The 17,500-nt window shown below is 44.1% G+C and overlaps 1 protein-coding gene and 1 long non-coding RNA gene across 2 annotated transcripts in view; one reads left to right on the top strand and one right to left on the bottom strand.

The window, feature by feature from the left end:
* Positions 1-1,518, bottom strand: part of LOC135109521 (uncharacterized) — a 2,646-nt gene extending 1,128 nt beyond the window's left edge. The window contains exon 1 of the mRNA XM_064020904.1: positions 618-1,518. Within this exon, the coding sequence (XP_063876974.1) occupies positions 618-1,283 (666 nt within the window). The 5' untranslated portion in view covers positions 1,284-1,518. The remainder of the gene's footprint in view (positions 1-617) is intronic.
* Positions 1,519-5,420: 3,902 nt separating this feature from the next.
* Positions 5,421-17,500, top strand: part of LOC135110024 (uncharacterized) — a 35,251-nt gene continuing 23,171 nt past the window's right edge. Inside the window, exon 1 of the long non-coding RNA XR_010273038.1 lies at positions 5,421-5,660. This is a non-coding gene — a long non-coding RNA (uncharacterized LOC135110024). The remainder of the gene's footprint in view (positions 5,661-17,500) is intronic.

Raw genomic sequence — 17,500 nt, 5'->3', positions numbered from 1 at the left:
CAGCACTGTTTACATCATCGTGGATCACTGGGTATGACATGTTGTTCACATCAGGTATCTCTGTTAATGACAATAATTGCCTCACACTGTTCCCAAATCTCGCATTCATGTCACCAACAATGAAATATCCTTTATGCATGTACCTAGAATTTACCTTCACTTGAATAGAGGCAAGTAAGCCATGGGAGTAATACGGAGAGTCACAAGGAGGAATGTAACAAAAGGCAAATGGTTCACCCTCAACATTGCGAAATTGCATCCAAACTTGATCCCCCGTGCTTGTGTCAACATCAAATACTGAAGTAGATGACCAGTTGTTAATACATACAACTGTTCCACTCGCTCTGCACCACTAACTTCTTTACTCTTACACGTCGCATAACCTGGGAAAGACACTGGCATAGCTGTTTTAACTTCATTAATACAAATTATGTCGTAATCATGTAACATCTGTTGTGCATCTGCCTTTTCTAACTTTGTGCGCACTCCACCTGTGTTCCACGACATTGATCTTATCTTTCTTATATGCTGTGGTGATGTTAAAAAAACTGAGGATTCCAGCTATCAATCACATCTGCATCCCTATACAGCTTCCCTTCCCTCGTGTCCAGACGTACCGCACATCCTGCATTCTCTGGTCGTGCCTTCTCTGTCGTCTCTGCTTCCCGTAATCGTCGCCACTCCCTCCTCACACAAGGGTGGACATCCTTCTTGACATAAATCTTGTTGTAATTGTCACCAGATGTCTTCAAGCGGTTGGCGTTGTCCAGGATGGTACTGCGTTGTCCCTCATCAGCCAGCGTGAACAGGATGGGACGTCGCCTGGTGCCGAGTGAAGTGCTGTTACCCAGCCGACGATGAGTACCACTCACACTGCCTACACCCATTTTGGACCAAATCTTGCTAATTTTCTCCTCGTCATGCGCGGCACCTTCCAGTGTGTCGTGTTCATCCAGTACACCTAAGATAACGATGTTCGCCTCTCGCTCTTTTCGATCAAGTGCTTCTAAGAACTGCTGCTGCTTCACCATTACCTCAGCCTGCTTGTCGACCCGAGCCTCGAGTTCGGTGTAGTTCTGGTTCAGTGTACTCTCTGGGGAAGTAATCATGTCTCTCAGTAATTTAACTTCATTCATAACCTCGTCAAGCGTCTTGTTCAATTTAGCCAGCTCACCATCTTCTGCGTTAGATGCTAGTATGGAGTCTATTAAATCTTCTTTGTTAATCTTTGCTAGTTGATTACGCTGAAGTTCACGCAGGTCTGACAGCTGTTTGGTTGCCATGGTAACGGTGTGACGTCAAACCCCTACTGCACATGCGCCGGCAGGAGTTGGCGATTTGAGGGAGTGTTTTCCCAGACGGCAGCTTCTTTTTACGACTACTTCTATCTTCTAGGTTCCCATTGCCAAGACGAAAGTTGCTCACTGAGGTCTTACTGCATTCATGTAACGTGAGATGTCGTCTGGTGTCTTCAGGAGCCCTCAGGAACCCACAAAATGGCAAAATCTCGAGAGTACAGTCAGCTGCAAAGTGACCTGGCCGCCATCTTGACATACACACACACACACACACACACACCAACGGGCGGTAGCGTGGTAGGACAGGTGGTGGACCAGCGGGCGGCGGCGGGGCAGGACAGGAGGTGGTGTACCAGCGGGCGGCGGCGGGGCAGGACAGGAGGTGGTGCACCAGCGGGCGGCGGCGGGGCAAGACAGGAGGTGGTGCACCAACAGGTGGCGGCGCCGCCACCACGGTCCTCGTGGCGCTGTGCTGCGCCACCTCCAGTCTTGCCTCTGGGTGCTGGGAGGGGCGCACTGCAGTCAGCGAGGGAGGCACCGCTGCACAACTCATGTCAATGCACTCCGCGAATTCTGCAGGAGAGTTTGTGATGAGCAGCACAACACCTCCCCGCTGCAGTGGCCTGCCTGCTGCCTCGCTGCGCGACTCACGCTCCCAGGGAAGGCCAGGCTGTGGCTTGTCTTGAACTCATTGACATTGATGGCGCCATATTTTAGGAACAGACTCTGAACTTGGTTGTCCTCCAGTTTAGTCTTGCATCCGCAGATGTTCCCTGGCAAGGTTTTCACCTCTTTTTTCCTTACGTGGTCCTCCTGAGAACACAGCGCTCGCCAGGCATCTCTGACAACGTTGTCGCGATCTTATTTCTTCCCTGTGTGTCCACACGAATTATTTCACATCCTCTCTTTGGTGCTCGCTGTTTTCTCTTTCTTCAGCCTCGTACACGCTTCCATTCTGCTCGGACACCAGGCTGGCGATCCTTTTTTAGGTGAACTCTCCCCAAATGTTTTCAGTGTGAGCGTCCTCGCCAAGGCGTCTTTGGTGTCCCTCGTTGCCATGACAACCACCACTAGTCGCTCATGCAGTAGCAGCAGTAGTAGTAGTAGTACTACTACTAGCAGTAGTAGTAGTAGTATATCTAATTACCCGGAAGTGGCCGAAAAACCGTGGAAATTGTGGGAAACAGCGACCAAAAGACACAGAGGAGGAGGGAAGGTCTCACAGTCTGGGTCTCGACTCTCGATGACGTCATGTTTTCAACGGAGCTGGATCCTTCAATTTATCTTACCCTTATTCGCCCACACACGCCACACAAAGGCATGCATGCTTCACTACACGCCCACACACGTCCATACACACACACATGTAGCATCCACAGCCATTCACACACGCCTACACGTATTCATTCGTCCATACACACGCCCACATAAAGCCATACATACACACGCCCACGCAGCCCCACACACCCACACGCATCCACAGGCATTCATACACGCCCATACGCATCCATACATACGCCCACATAAAACCATACTTGCTTCCACACACGCCCACGTAAGAAATGCACGCCCACAGAAGCCCACTTAAGGCCACATGCACCCACACGCATTCAAACATGCCTGTACGTATCCACACCTCCACACACACGCCCACACACACCTAAACACGCCCACACACATCTATACATAAGATTACATCACATCGATACAAATGTTCCAAGATGGCTGCCGACACGGCTTCACAGTCACCACTTTTTAGAGGCTGGCCTTGTTCATTTCAGCAACTGACAACTAACACCAAGGATTAGCGATGAAGATAATACATAGGGTGTTTATTTTGTTGGTCACTGATGAAGCATTATAGCGCCAGACAGACCATTTATGCAATGCCTTTTATTTGCAATGACGCCAGCTGCGCAATATATATATTTATTGATGAAACACCGCCCTAAAAAATCAGTAACACAGTTATCTCTCCCAAAAACACCCAGGAAATAGAACAAAATACATAAAACACCACAAACAACAACAACAACAACAACAATAACAAAAACATCCCTATCCTTTCCAAAACACCTTGGAAACACACACACACACACACAGATAGATAAGTTTACTGACCACAAATTGTCTGGCCTCACAGCCTTGACTTGCTCCAGGGGCAGGGAGGGTTGTCTAGCACTGGGGTGCTGACGTGTGTGCTGACATCACAGCCTTGACTTGTTCCGGTGGAATGCCTCACAGCCTTGACTTGTTCCAGGGGCAGGGAGGGTTGTCTAGCACTGGGGTGCTGACGTGTGTGCTGACATCATAATCGTGACTGTCCTGCGCTGGGTTAAGTACTCTTTTAAAGTGAGTGTTGATATCTTCACCAGTAGTGACCTCTCATTATCGTGTTCTGACACACTGACATCACATTTCCAATCGACAGCTTGCCAAACTCTTCCATCTCCCATTTACCGAAGTCATCCCTCTCGTTTTCTGTAACCTGAGCAGAAAACTTTACAACTAACAGCACACACACTTATATATTTCATGGGATAGCCTGTCAGCAGTTCATTCGCGTTACTCTCATCTCGAACATCACTATCAACATGGAGCACAATGTTCTCAAAATGTCGTTTTGTCAGTGTCGGCAAAACGCTCAGAGCAACACAACCTTTGCTGTGTTGGCCCAACACAACACTCAGTCTGGTGCCAAGGTTAAGAGTGATAACTGCGTGAGTGGCGCTGCTTCCCTCAGTAGGTAGGTAACTCCTTTACCGCTGTTCTGAGGCGTGGGTTCGTATCAGCTGTGATAATGCAACCATCCTTTACATGGCCAGATGCATTCTTTCTTGTACAGCAGCAAATGACACACTCGAAAAACAAGGAGTAACTCGGCGGTGTGCACCAAAACACAACATGATGCCAGACACATTACTGAACTGAAGCCACGCCTGCTCAACAACACTCATACCCACGCCACGAACCAGTGAGTTTAACAACGCTTTACACACACCACAACACCACCCCACCCCGCCCCGCCCCTCGGCTGCACCAACCAGCCACCTCACTGAGACATGATACGTAGCCGGGGAGCCGTACACTGGCAGGCTGGCTTTACTTCCCACAACACCATACTGGTCAGCACTCGCAACACTTTAGTTTCCTCCAACTTTGTATGAATTCCGTTCGCATTCGCATTCCATGGTATAGACAACTCGCTCACTCGCCGTGGGTCATTTAAAAAGCCTGTTGCCTCCAGCCATTGATAACACAGCCGTTAATGTAAAGCTTCCTCTCCCGGCTCGCTCCCTCTCCGTCCTCTCCGCACCCCCAAGTCTCTGCCGCGCTTTCCTTACCGCCGGGGGCACGTCCTTCTTAACACACATCTTTCTAAAGGGCTCGTTGCGTGTTGTGAGTCACACACACACACACACACACACACACACTGCCATGCCCAATACCTATTACTACTACTACTACTACTACTACTACTGCTACTTACCATTCTTGCATTTTTTTCAATCCATCTTCTGAATTGGTTTGCAGGCTTCTTGTTTTCCTTCCTTGTTTGTCTTGGCTGCAGAGAGAGAGAGAGAGAGAGAGAGAAAGAGAGAGAGGAGTAGGTAGGTGGCAGAAAGAGATGAGAAGAAAGAGAGAAATGAAGAGAATTAAAGATAGGAAAACGAAGGGACATTGAGAGTGAGAGGGGTAGTGTGAGAGAGTGAGAGAGTGAGAGGCGAGTGGGTAGGTGATAAAAATAGATGAGAAAAAGAGAGAAATGAAGAGAATTAAAGATAAAAACACTTAGGGACATTAAAAGACGAAGAGGGGGATGTGTGCGAGAGAGAGAGAGAGAGAGAGAGAGAGAGAGAGAGAGAGAGAGAGAGAGAGAGAGAGAGAGAGAGAGAGAGAGAGAGAGAGAGAGGGGTAGGAATGTTTTTTAAGGTTCTAGTGACAGATTTCTGCATTACTGACAGGATAAACACTATTTCAGTATGTTGTAGTGGAAGTTATAGGGGTTTTTAATGGTGTTGTTGTGGTTCCAGTGACAAATTAACAAGATATCTGCATCACTGACAGGAGGTTGTAGTGGAAGTTATAGGGTTTTAAATGACATTTCTTGCAGTACTGACACCAGCCGCGTCACCGCCCTCCACAAGACCAAGCAGTCTGGCCTCCTAAGACAGCCCTCATTGAGCTGTTGAGGTTAACGACAGCACACGCGGAGCCGAGGCCATCCTCTTGAGTGTTGGCCCAACACAACACTCAGTCTGGTGCCAAGGTTAAGAGTGATGACTGCGTGAGTGGCGCTGCTTCCCTCAGTACCTCGGTGGTTAGTGACGCAGAGGACCTGAGGGACACCATTTTGTAGGAGTGAGTATCCTGAATTTCTGAAGCAAGATATTGACCTTATGAACGTAGATATGTGTACGTAGATATGTGTAGCGCACCGAAGGTTAGGCGAAGCGCAGGCACACAGCAGGCAGACAGTGGGAGACAGCAGGAGGGTCGTGTGCCGAGGTGTTGCACTCTCAGATAGTGGAGCCATGAAGGCAGGCGGGTGGCTGGTTGCTTTGTACCTCATCATGGTCATGAGTAATACTTAGAATCGTCCTAGCAATTACTATCGTCTTCACATCTCGTGTTTCATGTGTTTATTTGGTGCTTGATCAAGATGTGAGAAACGGTGCTCTCTGTGGTGCTTCGCATGCAGTGACCCAGTGTTTCATTATCAACTGTACTGTGTTAAGATATTTCATTTGTTACGTGCTGATCAAAATATTTCCTTTCCTCTCCATTATTCATTTTTTACTCTGACATCACAAGTCACTCAGTATTTTTTCCTCGCATAACAAGGGCTGTTTCTGGCATTCTGGGGCCTCATGCGAAGGGCTGCTTGGTAACCCTGCGTTGTGGAGCTATGGTAGGTGGATCCCCAGCCCTCTAAGGGGGTTGCAACCACTCCTTTCACATATTAAATGTTTCAATCTGGTGGACTTTGAGAGGAAAAATACCTGAATCCGTAAACATGATAGGCTACTTTCTTCAACGTGATTATACGCATGACACAGTAGCAGTGTCCTTTATACTATCGGTATACACCCAGTTTAGCAATTACAAAGTACACAAATATAACAGAGATAAGAATGAAAATGTGCAAAGTTTGCGAGGTAAATCGATCCGAGGCGAGATGCCATAGTCTATCATTAGAGAGAACGACAGACAGCCTTAACCGAGAAAGAAAACGGAAAGTAAAGGGCACACACTATAAAAAATTACCCTCAAAATTAACAGGTGAAATACACCCTCCATGTCACATACTATATGTGAAGGTATTATTTCTAAAACTATTGAAATATGAGTGGAAATAAAAAAAAAAAAAATAATTCTCACAACTTTATCCTAATCACGTACAGTAATACTCAGACATGGCTAGACTCAGCAAAGCCTCCTCTTCCTTTCACTTACTTCCATTGCCCCAACAAGACACTTCACATGTAGAAAGTTTCCTTTCCCGCAAACATTTTACCATAATTGAATCTGTAATTGCTTACCCAAACCTTTCTACATGCCTTTTACTTCCATCTCATGGGAAATCTGAACTGAAAACCTTTTCCCCACGTATATTACTTTTCTCAAGTGTATTTACTCTAAATTAAGAACACTAACTGTTTAACATATCCAAACTGCGCCAAGCCTCGCCTCTCGCTTGCTGTCTCCTCCCTGCATCGGACAGACGTGTCAGCGCAGTGTTGCTCAGGCACAGGGGAAGAGCGCCGAGCTGTGCAGTGTCGACTCCTCTGCTGATTCAACTTGTCAGCATGCAGACAATAAGTCCCCAAGAGAAGACTAGATCTGCATCAGCCAGCAGTTCCCTGATCACCGCGAATACAGTACGACACTGACAAAGAATGAAGTGTACGTGAGGCCTGCATATCACTGAAAGAAATCACCCGTGGGCTTGAGCATGCTGGAATAAAATACAAATAAAATCTACAGGGAAGTAACATAAGTTATGTGCAGTGGTTTACTACAAAGACTTACAAAAGAGTTGTGGCTGAGTGGCACTTTTCTATGAAGCACTAAAGAGGCAAACACTACGCACTAACATAATCCTTTACTTAACAAGACAGAAACCCACCGGTACATGCCTTACATCAGCTCAGAGTGGGACTGTGCTACTTGTGCAACATGGAAAGAAAACAGCCAGACAAATTTTTTGGTGCATAAAGCATCAATACACCTCCTTAAACCGTGTTAACTGAGTGAAGGGCCGCCACTTACCAAGTGTGCGCCATAATCCTGCTCACAGTCTGTTTTAAATTGCTCGTTATGAGATTTACGAGAAATTATGATTAAAAATACTATTACATATAGAATACTCATCATAAACACAAAATTTAAAAAAAATATGCCGTGTTAGAGAGAGAGAGAGAGAGAGAGAGAGAGAGAGAGAGAGAGAGAGAGAGAGAGAGAGAGAGAGAGAGAGAGAGAGATGTGTACTTATGTTTGAATAGTGAAAACATGCATTTGCTTATATAACACTCGTAAGTGTATGTCACCATTCCTCGCTAAGTTCAGTAGTACAGCAGAATATCACATCTCGCCCATCACCTCCACCCTCGCTCCACTAGGCTCCGCCACCCGCCCCGCCCCGTCCCGCTACCACGCCACCACTTCACCCCGCCTGGGGCAACACGCTGATGAACCGCTGACTCACAGTTACGGAATACATAAGAACATAAGAAAATAAGAAATAAGGGAAGCTGCAAGAAGCGACCAGGCTTACACGTGGCAGTCCCTGTATGAAACACTCCTACCTATTTCCATCTGTTATCCCCATCCATAAACTTGTCTAATCTTCTCTTAAAGCTCTCTAGTGTCCTGGCACTAACTACATGATTACTGAGTCCGTTCCACTCATCTACCACTCTATTTGAGAACCAATTTTTTCCTATCTCTTTCCTAAACCTAAATTTTTCAAGCTTGAACCCGTTATTTCTTGTTCTATCTTGGTTGCTGATCCTAAGAATTTTGCTTACATCTCCCTTGTTATAACCCTTATACCACTTAAAGACTTCTATCAGGTCCCCTCTTAACCTACGTCTCTCTAGAGAATGTAAATTTAACCGCTTCAACCTCGCTTCGTAAGGAATACTCCTCATCCCCTGAATCCTTTTAGTCATTCTCCTCTGTACTGATTCTAATAGACCTATATCTTTCCTGTAATGTGGGGACCAGAACTGCACAGCGTAGTCTAGATGAGGTCTGACCAGCGCCAAGTATAACTTTAATATTACTTCCGGCCTTCTACTTTTAACACTCCTAAAAATGAATCCTAGTACCCTATTTGCCCTGTTTCTGGCTTCTATGCATTGTTTCCCTAGACGGAGTTCAGAGCTAACTATAACTCCTAAATCTTTCTCGTACCCTGTACCTACCAGAGTTTGGGTGTTTAATGTGTACCTATTGTGTGGGTTTCCTCTACCTACGCTAAGCACTTTGCATTTATTGATATTAAATTGCATTTGCCATCTATCCGTCCATTCATTCATTCTATCTAAGTCTGTCTGCAAGGCGATGGCATCCGCTTCTGACCTAATTAATCTACCTATCTTTGTGTCATCCGCAAATTTACTAACATCGCTACTAATTCCACTATCCAAGTCATTGATATATATTAGAAATAATAATGGCCCTAATACTGATCCCTGTGGCACCCCACTAATGACATGACCCCACTCGGATTTCGAGCCGTTTATTAGCACTTTCTGTCGCCTGTTACCAAGCCATGACCCTATCCAACCTAACACCTTCCCATCTATCCCGTGCGCCCTAACCTTTCTCAGGAGCCTTTGATGGGGCACCTTGTCGAATGCTTTACTAAAGTCCAGATATAAGATATCATAACTATCACCATTATCTACTGCCTCGTACACCTTACTGTAAAAACTTAACAAGTTTGTCAGGCAAGACTTCCCCTTCGTGAAGCCATGCTGTGACTGATTTATCAAGTTATGTTTGTCTAAATGTTCCCTAATGTTCCTCGCTATTATTGACTCTAACATTTTACCTACAACTGAAGTTAAGCTGACAGGTCTATAATTAGACGCTAAAGTTTTATCCCCTTTCTTAAAGATGGGTACTACATTAGCCTGCCTCCACATAACTGGTACCTCACCCGACTCCAGTGATTTCCTAAAGACAGAAACTAACGGCTCACTAATAATCTTTTTACATTCCTTCAGTACTCTGGGATATATTTCATCAGGTCCTGGTGACTTGAACTTTTTTAACCTATCTATCTCCTGCTCCACTATCTCCCTAGTTATGGAAATATCCGTCAGCTTCTCATACTCATCTGCTCTAAACACCTGTTCACTATCTGGCATATCCTGCATGTTTTCCTGAGTGAAGACAGTTAAAAAATAATCATTCAGAAGTTTACTAATCTCCTCCCCAGAACTAACCAGCTCCCCATCTGCTGCCTTTAATGGACCTACAGTATCCTTATTTTTCGTCCTGTATACCTGATAAAATCCCTTGGGGTTCGTCTTCGCCTGGCTGGCTACCTTTAATTCATAATTGTCCTTAGCTTTCCTCGTTAACTTCCTGACTGTTCTAACTAATTCATTATACTGTGTCCTTAAAACTTCCTCACCTGCCCTTAATCTCTTATATATACTTCTTTTACGCCCTATATAATGCTTTAACCTAGCAGTCATCCATTTAGGGTAATTTTTTTGTGATCTTATTGTTTTATACGGGATATTTGCTAATTGACCTGTATGAACTTTATCTACGAAATATTTATACAATTCATCTACATTTACTTCACCTAAACCCCTCATCTCGTTCCCTACCATCCTCTCCCCTCCCTCATCAACTCGCCTCGACCTCACCTCTCTCATTTCAGCATGACCTGACATTCCAACATACTCACACCTATCTCCCCCCTTCCTCTTTCCTCCTCCCTTCTGGAGCCTCACCTCACCTCCCTCATCCTGCCTTATCTCTCTGAACTCCGTCCCTGACCTGACCTCACCCTGCATCCTTTGCCAATCCACTCCTTGGAGGTACCTTTTTAATTCTTCAAAATCTGCTCTCCTAAAGTCAGGTATTTTACTAGTGTTTTTATTTCTAACAGTTTCTTCCCATTCTAGATTGTACCTAATTTCCCTATGGTCACTGTTACCTAGCTGTCCTCCAACCTCTACCTGCGTGACTGCTTCCTCCCTGTTAGTAAGAATTAAATCTAGAATATTATTCCCCCTTGTGGGTTCTACGACTACCTGTTTTAAAAAAATTATCCTGAATTACCTTAAGGAATTCCTCTGCTTCCTTGTTACCCACAATCAGACTCCAGTCGATATTCCTAAAATTAAAATCTCCTACCACACATACCTGACTGTACCTGCCTGCTCTATTTAATTCCTGCCAGAGTGAGGTGTTAATTTCCTCTGTACTGGTCGGTGGTCTGTAAACTACCCCTAGTACTACTGACTGCGATCCTTCCTTAATATCTACCCATATCGACTCTGCTTTGTTATCTGTTTTAATTCTATTGTTCATACAGCACTGTAATGTGTCCCTAACGTATAACGCGACACCTCCTCCTCTCCTGTTTTCTCTATCTTTATAGAACATTGTATACCCATCTATCTTAACCTCTGGATTAAATACTTTTCCTGACATATCTAACCAAGTTTCAGTTAAAGCAATGATATCAAATTTCTCTACACTCGCTATTCCTCTAAGCAAGTCTATTTTATTCAGAATACTTCTACAATTTGTGTAGTAAACACTTAAGCTATTTCTCACCATCCCTAAGCTAGCTTCCTTTCTAGATTTAACTAATTTGCCCCTTGCCTTCTCCTCTCTACCCCTTCTTCCCTCCCGACTAACGAAAAAAGTGCTGGAGTGCAGTTACCTCCCGCTCGAGTGTTTCGGCCAAAACACGAACACCCTGGCGTGACAAATGCACTCCATCCCTGGCGTACAAGGTGTCCCTGCCATAGAAAAGGTCCCAGTTGTCGATGAACGTCCATCCATTACTCCTACAATGATTCGCGAGCCTGCGATTCACTGTAATAGCCCTGGACAGCCACTCAGCACCAACTTTCCCTTTCCCTTTCAAGATGTTGCACTGGACGGGGGAAGCCAAACACTCCACAGTGCTCACCAAACAATACAACAAAGTCATACACGTGGGCTACATACACGCATACACTGAACACTTCCACAATACACTCTCCATTCTGATTCTGTTGACAAATGCCTCATGTTTGTTACAGCTGCCTTCACACTCACCACAGCTAACCCTCCTGCTCACACAAACCAAAACTCTTCCCTTCTTGCTTCTTTTCTACAACAATCGCTATTTTCATCTTTATTTTATTTATTTATCTATTTATTTATTTATTTATTTATCTCTTTCTCTCACAAGTACATTCACCCAATTACGATCACGCTGGAGGTCTGGAACTCAAGACCTCTCACCCTAACTCTACATTTCCCCTTTATATATTTATTTATTTTATTTATTTATTTTATTTATTTATTTATTTACTCACTTTTTTTTTGTCTCAAGAGAGGAACGTTAAGGTGTGCCATGCATTTGTTCCTCTAATCAAGAAATTCGGCTTGTACCAAACCCTTCCTTCTCTCACACACACAGTTTTCAAATGGCACAGAGCTGAACACTCGCATTCCAATAAGTGTTTTCCTCACTGATTATACGGAATTGCTTGTTAAAAATTATCACAATTATTAGAACGTCCTTGAAAACCACAGCGTTGTCAGTAGAGCTTCCTGAAAACAGTCGAGAGGGGACGAGGAAGCGTTTAATACGACCCGTAACGTGATTCATTATTCTACATAATACAATTTTTTTCCTACCCCAAACAATTCAAAACCATCTCTGTAAAACAATGAAGACATTTGAAATGCGCAGTACACCATTTTTAAATCCCAACGCCGGTAAGTTACGTTGAGAATTCCCGCGCCTTTGCCAGATGTACTCCCCATGTTGATGCACTTTCCACTCTTATTTTTAAGGCAACATTTTTTTTTTTTTTTTTTAGCACATAATGATTATTTCCTTACGTGTTCCTGCTGAGTACGCCGACAGGTTTGTCATATCACGTGACATTTTTCAAATATCAGCGAGGATGATGGAAGATTTGTTGATTATTCTAGTAGCTCTGATAGTGATGACCCTCTAGGTCTAGATGATAGCAATAAAGATAAAGATTATGTGTATAGTGGACAGAAAATACTGAGGAATAAAGCATTAGAGGACGAAACAATTAGAGGAAGAAATGAACATGATAGTGATGCTGAATGCAATAAAATGAGAAAATACTAGGATAAAAATTAAGAATTAGGAAAAATTAATATGATAGTGAGATGAATGCACTAAAATAAGAAAAATGCTAGAAAAAAATGTAGAATTAGAGAAAAATAATTAGAGGAGAAATTAATATGATAGTGATGTTGATTGCAATAAAATGAGAAAATACAAGGAAAAAATGAAGAATTATAGGAAAAACAAACAAGATAACATTATAATTGAATGCAAAAAAAAAAAAAAAGAAAAATGCTGAGGAAAAATAAAAAAAAATCAGAGAAAGAAACAATTAGAGGAAGAAATTAATATGATAGTGATGTTGACTGCAGTAAAATGAGAAAAAAAACACTTGGAAAAATTTCTGAATTAGAGAAAAAATCAAAATGATATTGAAGATGAATGCAATAGAATTAAAGAAATACTAGGGAAAAAAATAGAAGAAAAAATAACAAGTGGAATTAAATGCAAAAAAAAAAAAATAAATAAATAAATAAATACTGATGAAAAATGAAGACTTAGTGAAAGAAATGAACATAATAGTGAAATTGAATGCAATAAGATGAAAAAAAAAATATTAGGAAAAAATGAAGAATTAGAGGAAAAAAAAGGCATATAAGTGGAATTGAATGAAAAAAAAAAAAACGTTGATGAAAAATGAAGAATTAGAGAAACAAAGAAGGCAAAAATCTATGGAGTCTTCAAGGATACAAAAATGAATGGGAAAATTTTTAAACAAGAGTAAAATAATGAGAGAAAAACGCTTTGTTTTGAATGACTAACCAAGTGGAGTCCCTTAAGGTAATTTATAGCCACAAAATGGCCCTGTTATGTTTGCTGATGACCCCAAGATTGAAATAACCACAAAAGGTCAATACTGACCTTCAGACGCGCTGGGTGACCTTGATGAGCTGAGCCGGTGTAATGGCAGACAGAACAAGTTACAAACAGAATGAGGATATAAATTAGGAAATAAAAAAAGGGCTTGAGTTTGAGAAAAAATGAGTGTAACAGGAAATAACAAGTGGAAATAACATTAATAACAGTGATGACAAAGAAAACAGCCGACGTCATGACGTATAATTGACGGAAAAGGGAAACATTGACTCGTTTAAAGAGGAAAATGAGAGGAGAGTAAGATAACAAATATAGACACAACGATATATTTATGAAATTCAGTGCCAGGGCAGATTAGGTTGTGCTGAGTGTGTATAGAGAGTTGAGATGAAATATTATGACTTGTTACTAAAAAATTAAACAACGACAGCAAGACTTAACACTCAAAATAATAAGTTTCTTCTTCTTTCAACCAATCACTTCCTCCTCCTCCTTTCTACTACTTCTACTACTACTACTACTACTACTACTACTACTACTACTACTACTACTACTACTACTACTACTTACCTGCTCGCAGAAGTTAAAGGTGTGTCGGTCTTTGCTGCACAGAAGAGACAGGTCTCCGAGGATGTACCGAACTCGGAGCTCTAACTTTGTGTCCTCCCCGCGCAGGTTAGGGTAACGACACTCCACCTGCCGAGTTAGGAATGCATTTGGTTAGGTTAGGTTAGGTTAGGTTAGGTTAGGTTAGGTAAAGTTAGGTTAGGTTAGGTTAGGTTTACGTTTATATTAGGTTAGGTTAGGTTAGGTTAAGTTTACGTTTATATTAGGTTAGGTTATGTTAGGTTAAGTTTGTTAGGTTACATTAGGTTAGGTTAGGTTCAGTGAGGTGTGAGTTAGTTAGGCTAGGTTAGGTTAGGTTAGGTTAAGTTAGGTTGGGTTGGGTTAGATTTGGTTAGGTTAGGTTAAGTTAGGTTATTTTAGGTTCAGTGAGGTGTGAGTTAGTTAGGCTAGGATAATTAGCTGACCTGTGCCATGGTGAGGTCATTTTGTAGCCAGTTGACCTCCCTCGTGATGGTGTTCCTCAGATGGAGGGCAAACATGTTGGTGTTCTCCCTGAACCCCCCCCCCCCCCCCCAACCAAGACTCTGCCGGCCGATGATGCCCTGGGAATGGGTCAGGTCAGATTAAGTCAGGTCAGGTCAAGTTAGGTTCGGTTTGGTTTGGTTTTGTGAAGAAGAGGAGGAGGAGCAATAGCTGAACAACAACAATTACACAGAAAAGAGGAGGAAGAGGAGGAGGAGGAGGAGGAGGAGGAAAAGGAGGAGGAGGAGGAGAACAAAGCAGGAAAACAACAACATAGGAAGAGGAGGAGGTTAAATAAAGTAACGACAACAACAACAACAACAACAACAACAACAATAATAATAATAATAATAATAATTACTTTGATATCTCGATCCTGTTGATTTGAAAAGAGAAAGAGAAATAGCTTTAATTATCTCTAAAAAAGTAGTAGTAGTAGTAGTAGTAGTAGTAGTAGTAGTAGTAGTACTAGTAGTAGTAGTACTAGTAGTAGTAGTAGTAGTAGCAGTAGAAGTAGTTGTAGTAGTAGTAGTAGCAGTAGAAGTAGTAGTAGTAATAGTATTAGCAGTAGTAGTGTAATATTAGCAGTAGTAGAGAAAGACGAGAAAGAATAATTGTAGTAGTAGTAGTAGTAGTAGTAGTAGTAGTAGTCCCCCTGGGACGTGACCACCAGGGCAGTGAGAGGGAGGAGGAGCCAGGGGACAGCCAGGAATCCCAGCAGGATGAGGAACAAGAGCGAACGATGGAGACAGAGATGGGAGGGGAGGCTGCCCTGCCATCAACACCGTCACAACACGCCCCATCGCTACCGCAACACAACGTGTACGCCGCGAGACATACAAACGGGAGGAGAAACTTAGTCTGGAAAGGACTAACAGAAGAAGAAACAACCATGTGGGTGAACAACACTTACACAGAATTAGTTGGGTGGTCGACATGTCATCTGTTCGATCCACCAAAGTGTGCAGCCACCAACAAAATTGTACAAGAGATGGTCACCCTCCTCAACAATTACTTACAAGAGTCACCCCTCGCACCGTATGCGATGAAATTATTCTTCACACTGCCAAAACTCTTCTTTCAAAAGACACATAGAAATGCGAAGGTGGCGGAAAACGTGAAAGCCGTCGCAAGAAGAGTGGGTCTATGGCAGAACAACCAACTGGATGAGCTCCTGGAGGAAGCCCGAGCCATCCAGAAGAGGCTGCCAAGACCATCAGGAAACCAACAAGGGCAGGAAGACAAAGCCCGTAATTTCGCTGGCAATATGCGGCAAGGACAGGTGTCCAGGGCTCTGCGGGCACTTAATGAACAGCAGTCAGGTGGAGTGTTGCCCCTCACCAGGGAAACCATCCACCTGCTGAAGGAAAAACATCCTCCCCCCCAGTGACGAGGAGGGCCTCAGGATGCAGGGGCCTTTCCGCAAGCCCAATGATGTCATCTACGAGGTGATAACTGGAGAGATGATCTGGAAGAAGTCTCTCCAGACACACGGCAGTGCTGGTCCCTCAGGACTAGACGCTAGAGGGTGGCGTCGCCTGTTGAGCGGCGCACTCTGTGGCAGCGCCGCTAACGACCTATGCGGCGCCCTGGCAGCACTGGCGAGGAAGCTTGCCACCACAAATTGTCACCACGTCGAGGCTCTCACCGCATGCCGATTAATTCCGCTGGACAAAAAGCCGGGATGCAGACCAATTGGCATCGGCGAGGTGATAAGACGCATCGTGGGTAAATGCGTCATGACGGTGGTCAAGGACGACGTAAGGAGGGCAGCGGGGAATCTGCAAGTATGTGCAGGACAGCAGGCAGGAGGGGAAGCCGCCATCCACGCTATGAGGGAAATGTTCAGTGAAGACAATTGTGAAGCGGTGTTATTAGTGGACGCCAAAAACGCTTTCAACACTATTAACAGAAAAACAATGCTTCACAACATTCGAGTAAAATGTCCCTCTCTGGCACAATATGTAGAAAACACATATAGTGACCCCTCGGATTTGTACATATGTAGTAATAGTGGTAATAGTGTTAAGGTGTTAAAGTCCATGGAAGGGACAACACAAGGTGACCCAGTGGCCATGGCGATGTACGCCCTCGGACTTTCAGTGCTGCAACAAGTTATCTCATATGAGAAAACGAGTGTGAAGCAAGTGGCGTACGCGGATGACCTGTCAGGGGCTGGCAAAATAACAGACTTGAAAAACTGGTGGGGCTTAGTGAACGACAATGGTCCCATCATAGGGTACACACCCAATGCCGCTAAGTCCGTCCTTATTGTAAAGCCTGAACACTATGACAGTGCAGTGGATAGCTTCAGTGGCAGTGGAGTTATAATAACAAAGGATGGACAACGGCATCTGGGTGCTGTCATCGGAACAGAGGAGTTCAAGAAGGAGTACATAGGAGAAAAGGTGAAGGAGTGGATACATGAGGTGGAAGTCCTGTCTGACATGGCCAGGACTGAGCCTCATGCAGCCTACTCTGCCTACACCCACGGCTTGCAGCATCGATGGAGATTCGCCATGCGCACCATCCCAGGCATCAGCCCTCTCCTTGCACCACTGGAGGTCTCGATAAGGAACACCTTCCTCCCAGCGTTACTGAGATACCACACCATCGGAGATGGGGAAAGGGCGCTGCTCGAACTTCCACCAAGACTAGGCGGGATGGGAATCACCTCCCCTGAGAAGTTGGCGACTGTGGAGAACCTCAACTCCCTCAAGCTCACCAGGTCCCTCACAGAGAAGATCATTGCTCAGGACGCACATGGTGAAATAGCCCAAAGTGCAGTCACTGAGCAAGGACGAATTATATCTAGAGATAGGCAACAACATCAACGAAACTGTCTCGAAGACCTGATAAACATCCTGCCTGCAACCACAGTGAGAAAAATCCTCACTGCACAGGAAACGGGAGCCTCTAACTGGCTAACGTCACTGCCCAT

This window comes from Scylla paramamosain, chromosome 19 (genome assembly GCF_035594125.1).
Source record: "Scylla paramamosain isolate STU-SP2022 chromosome 19, ASM3559412v1, whole genome shotgun sequence".
Classification (NCBI taxonomy): domain Eukaryota; kingdom Metazoa; phylum Arthropoda; class Malacostraca; order Decapoda; family Portunidae; genus Scylla; species Scylla paramamosain.
This window is presented reverse-complemented; position numbering and strand designations above follow the sequence as displayed.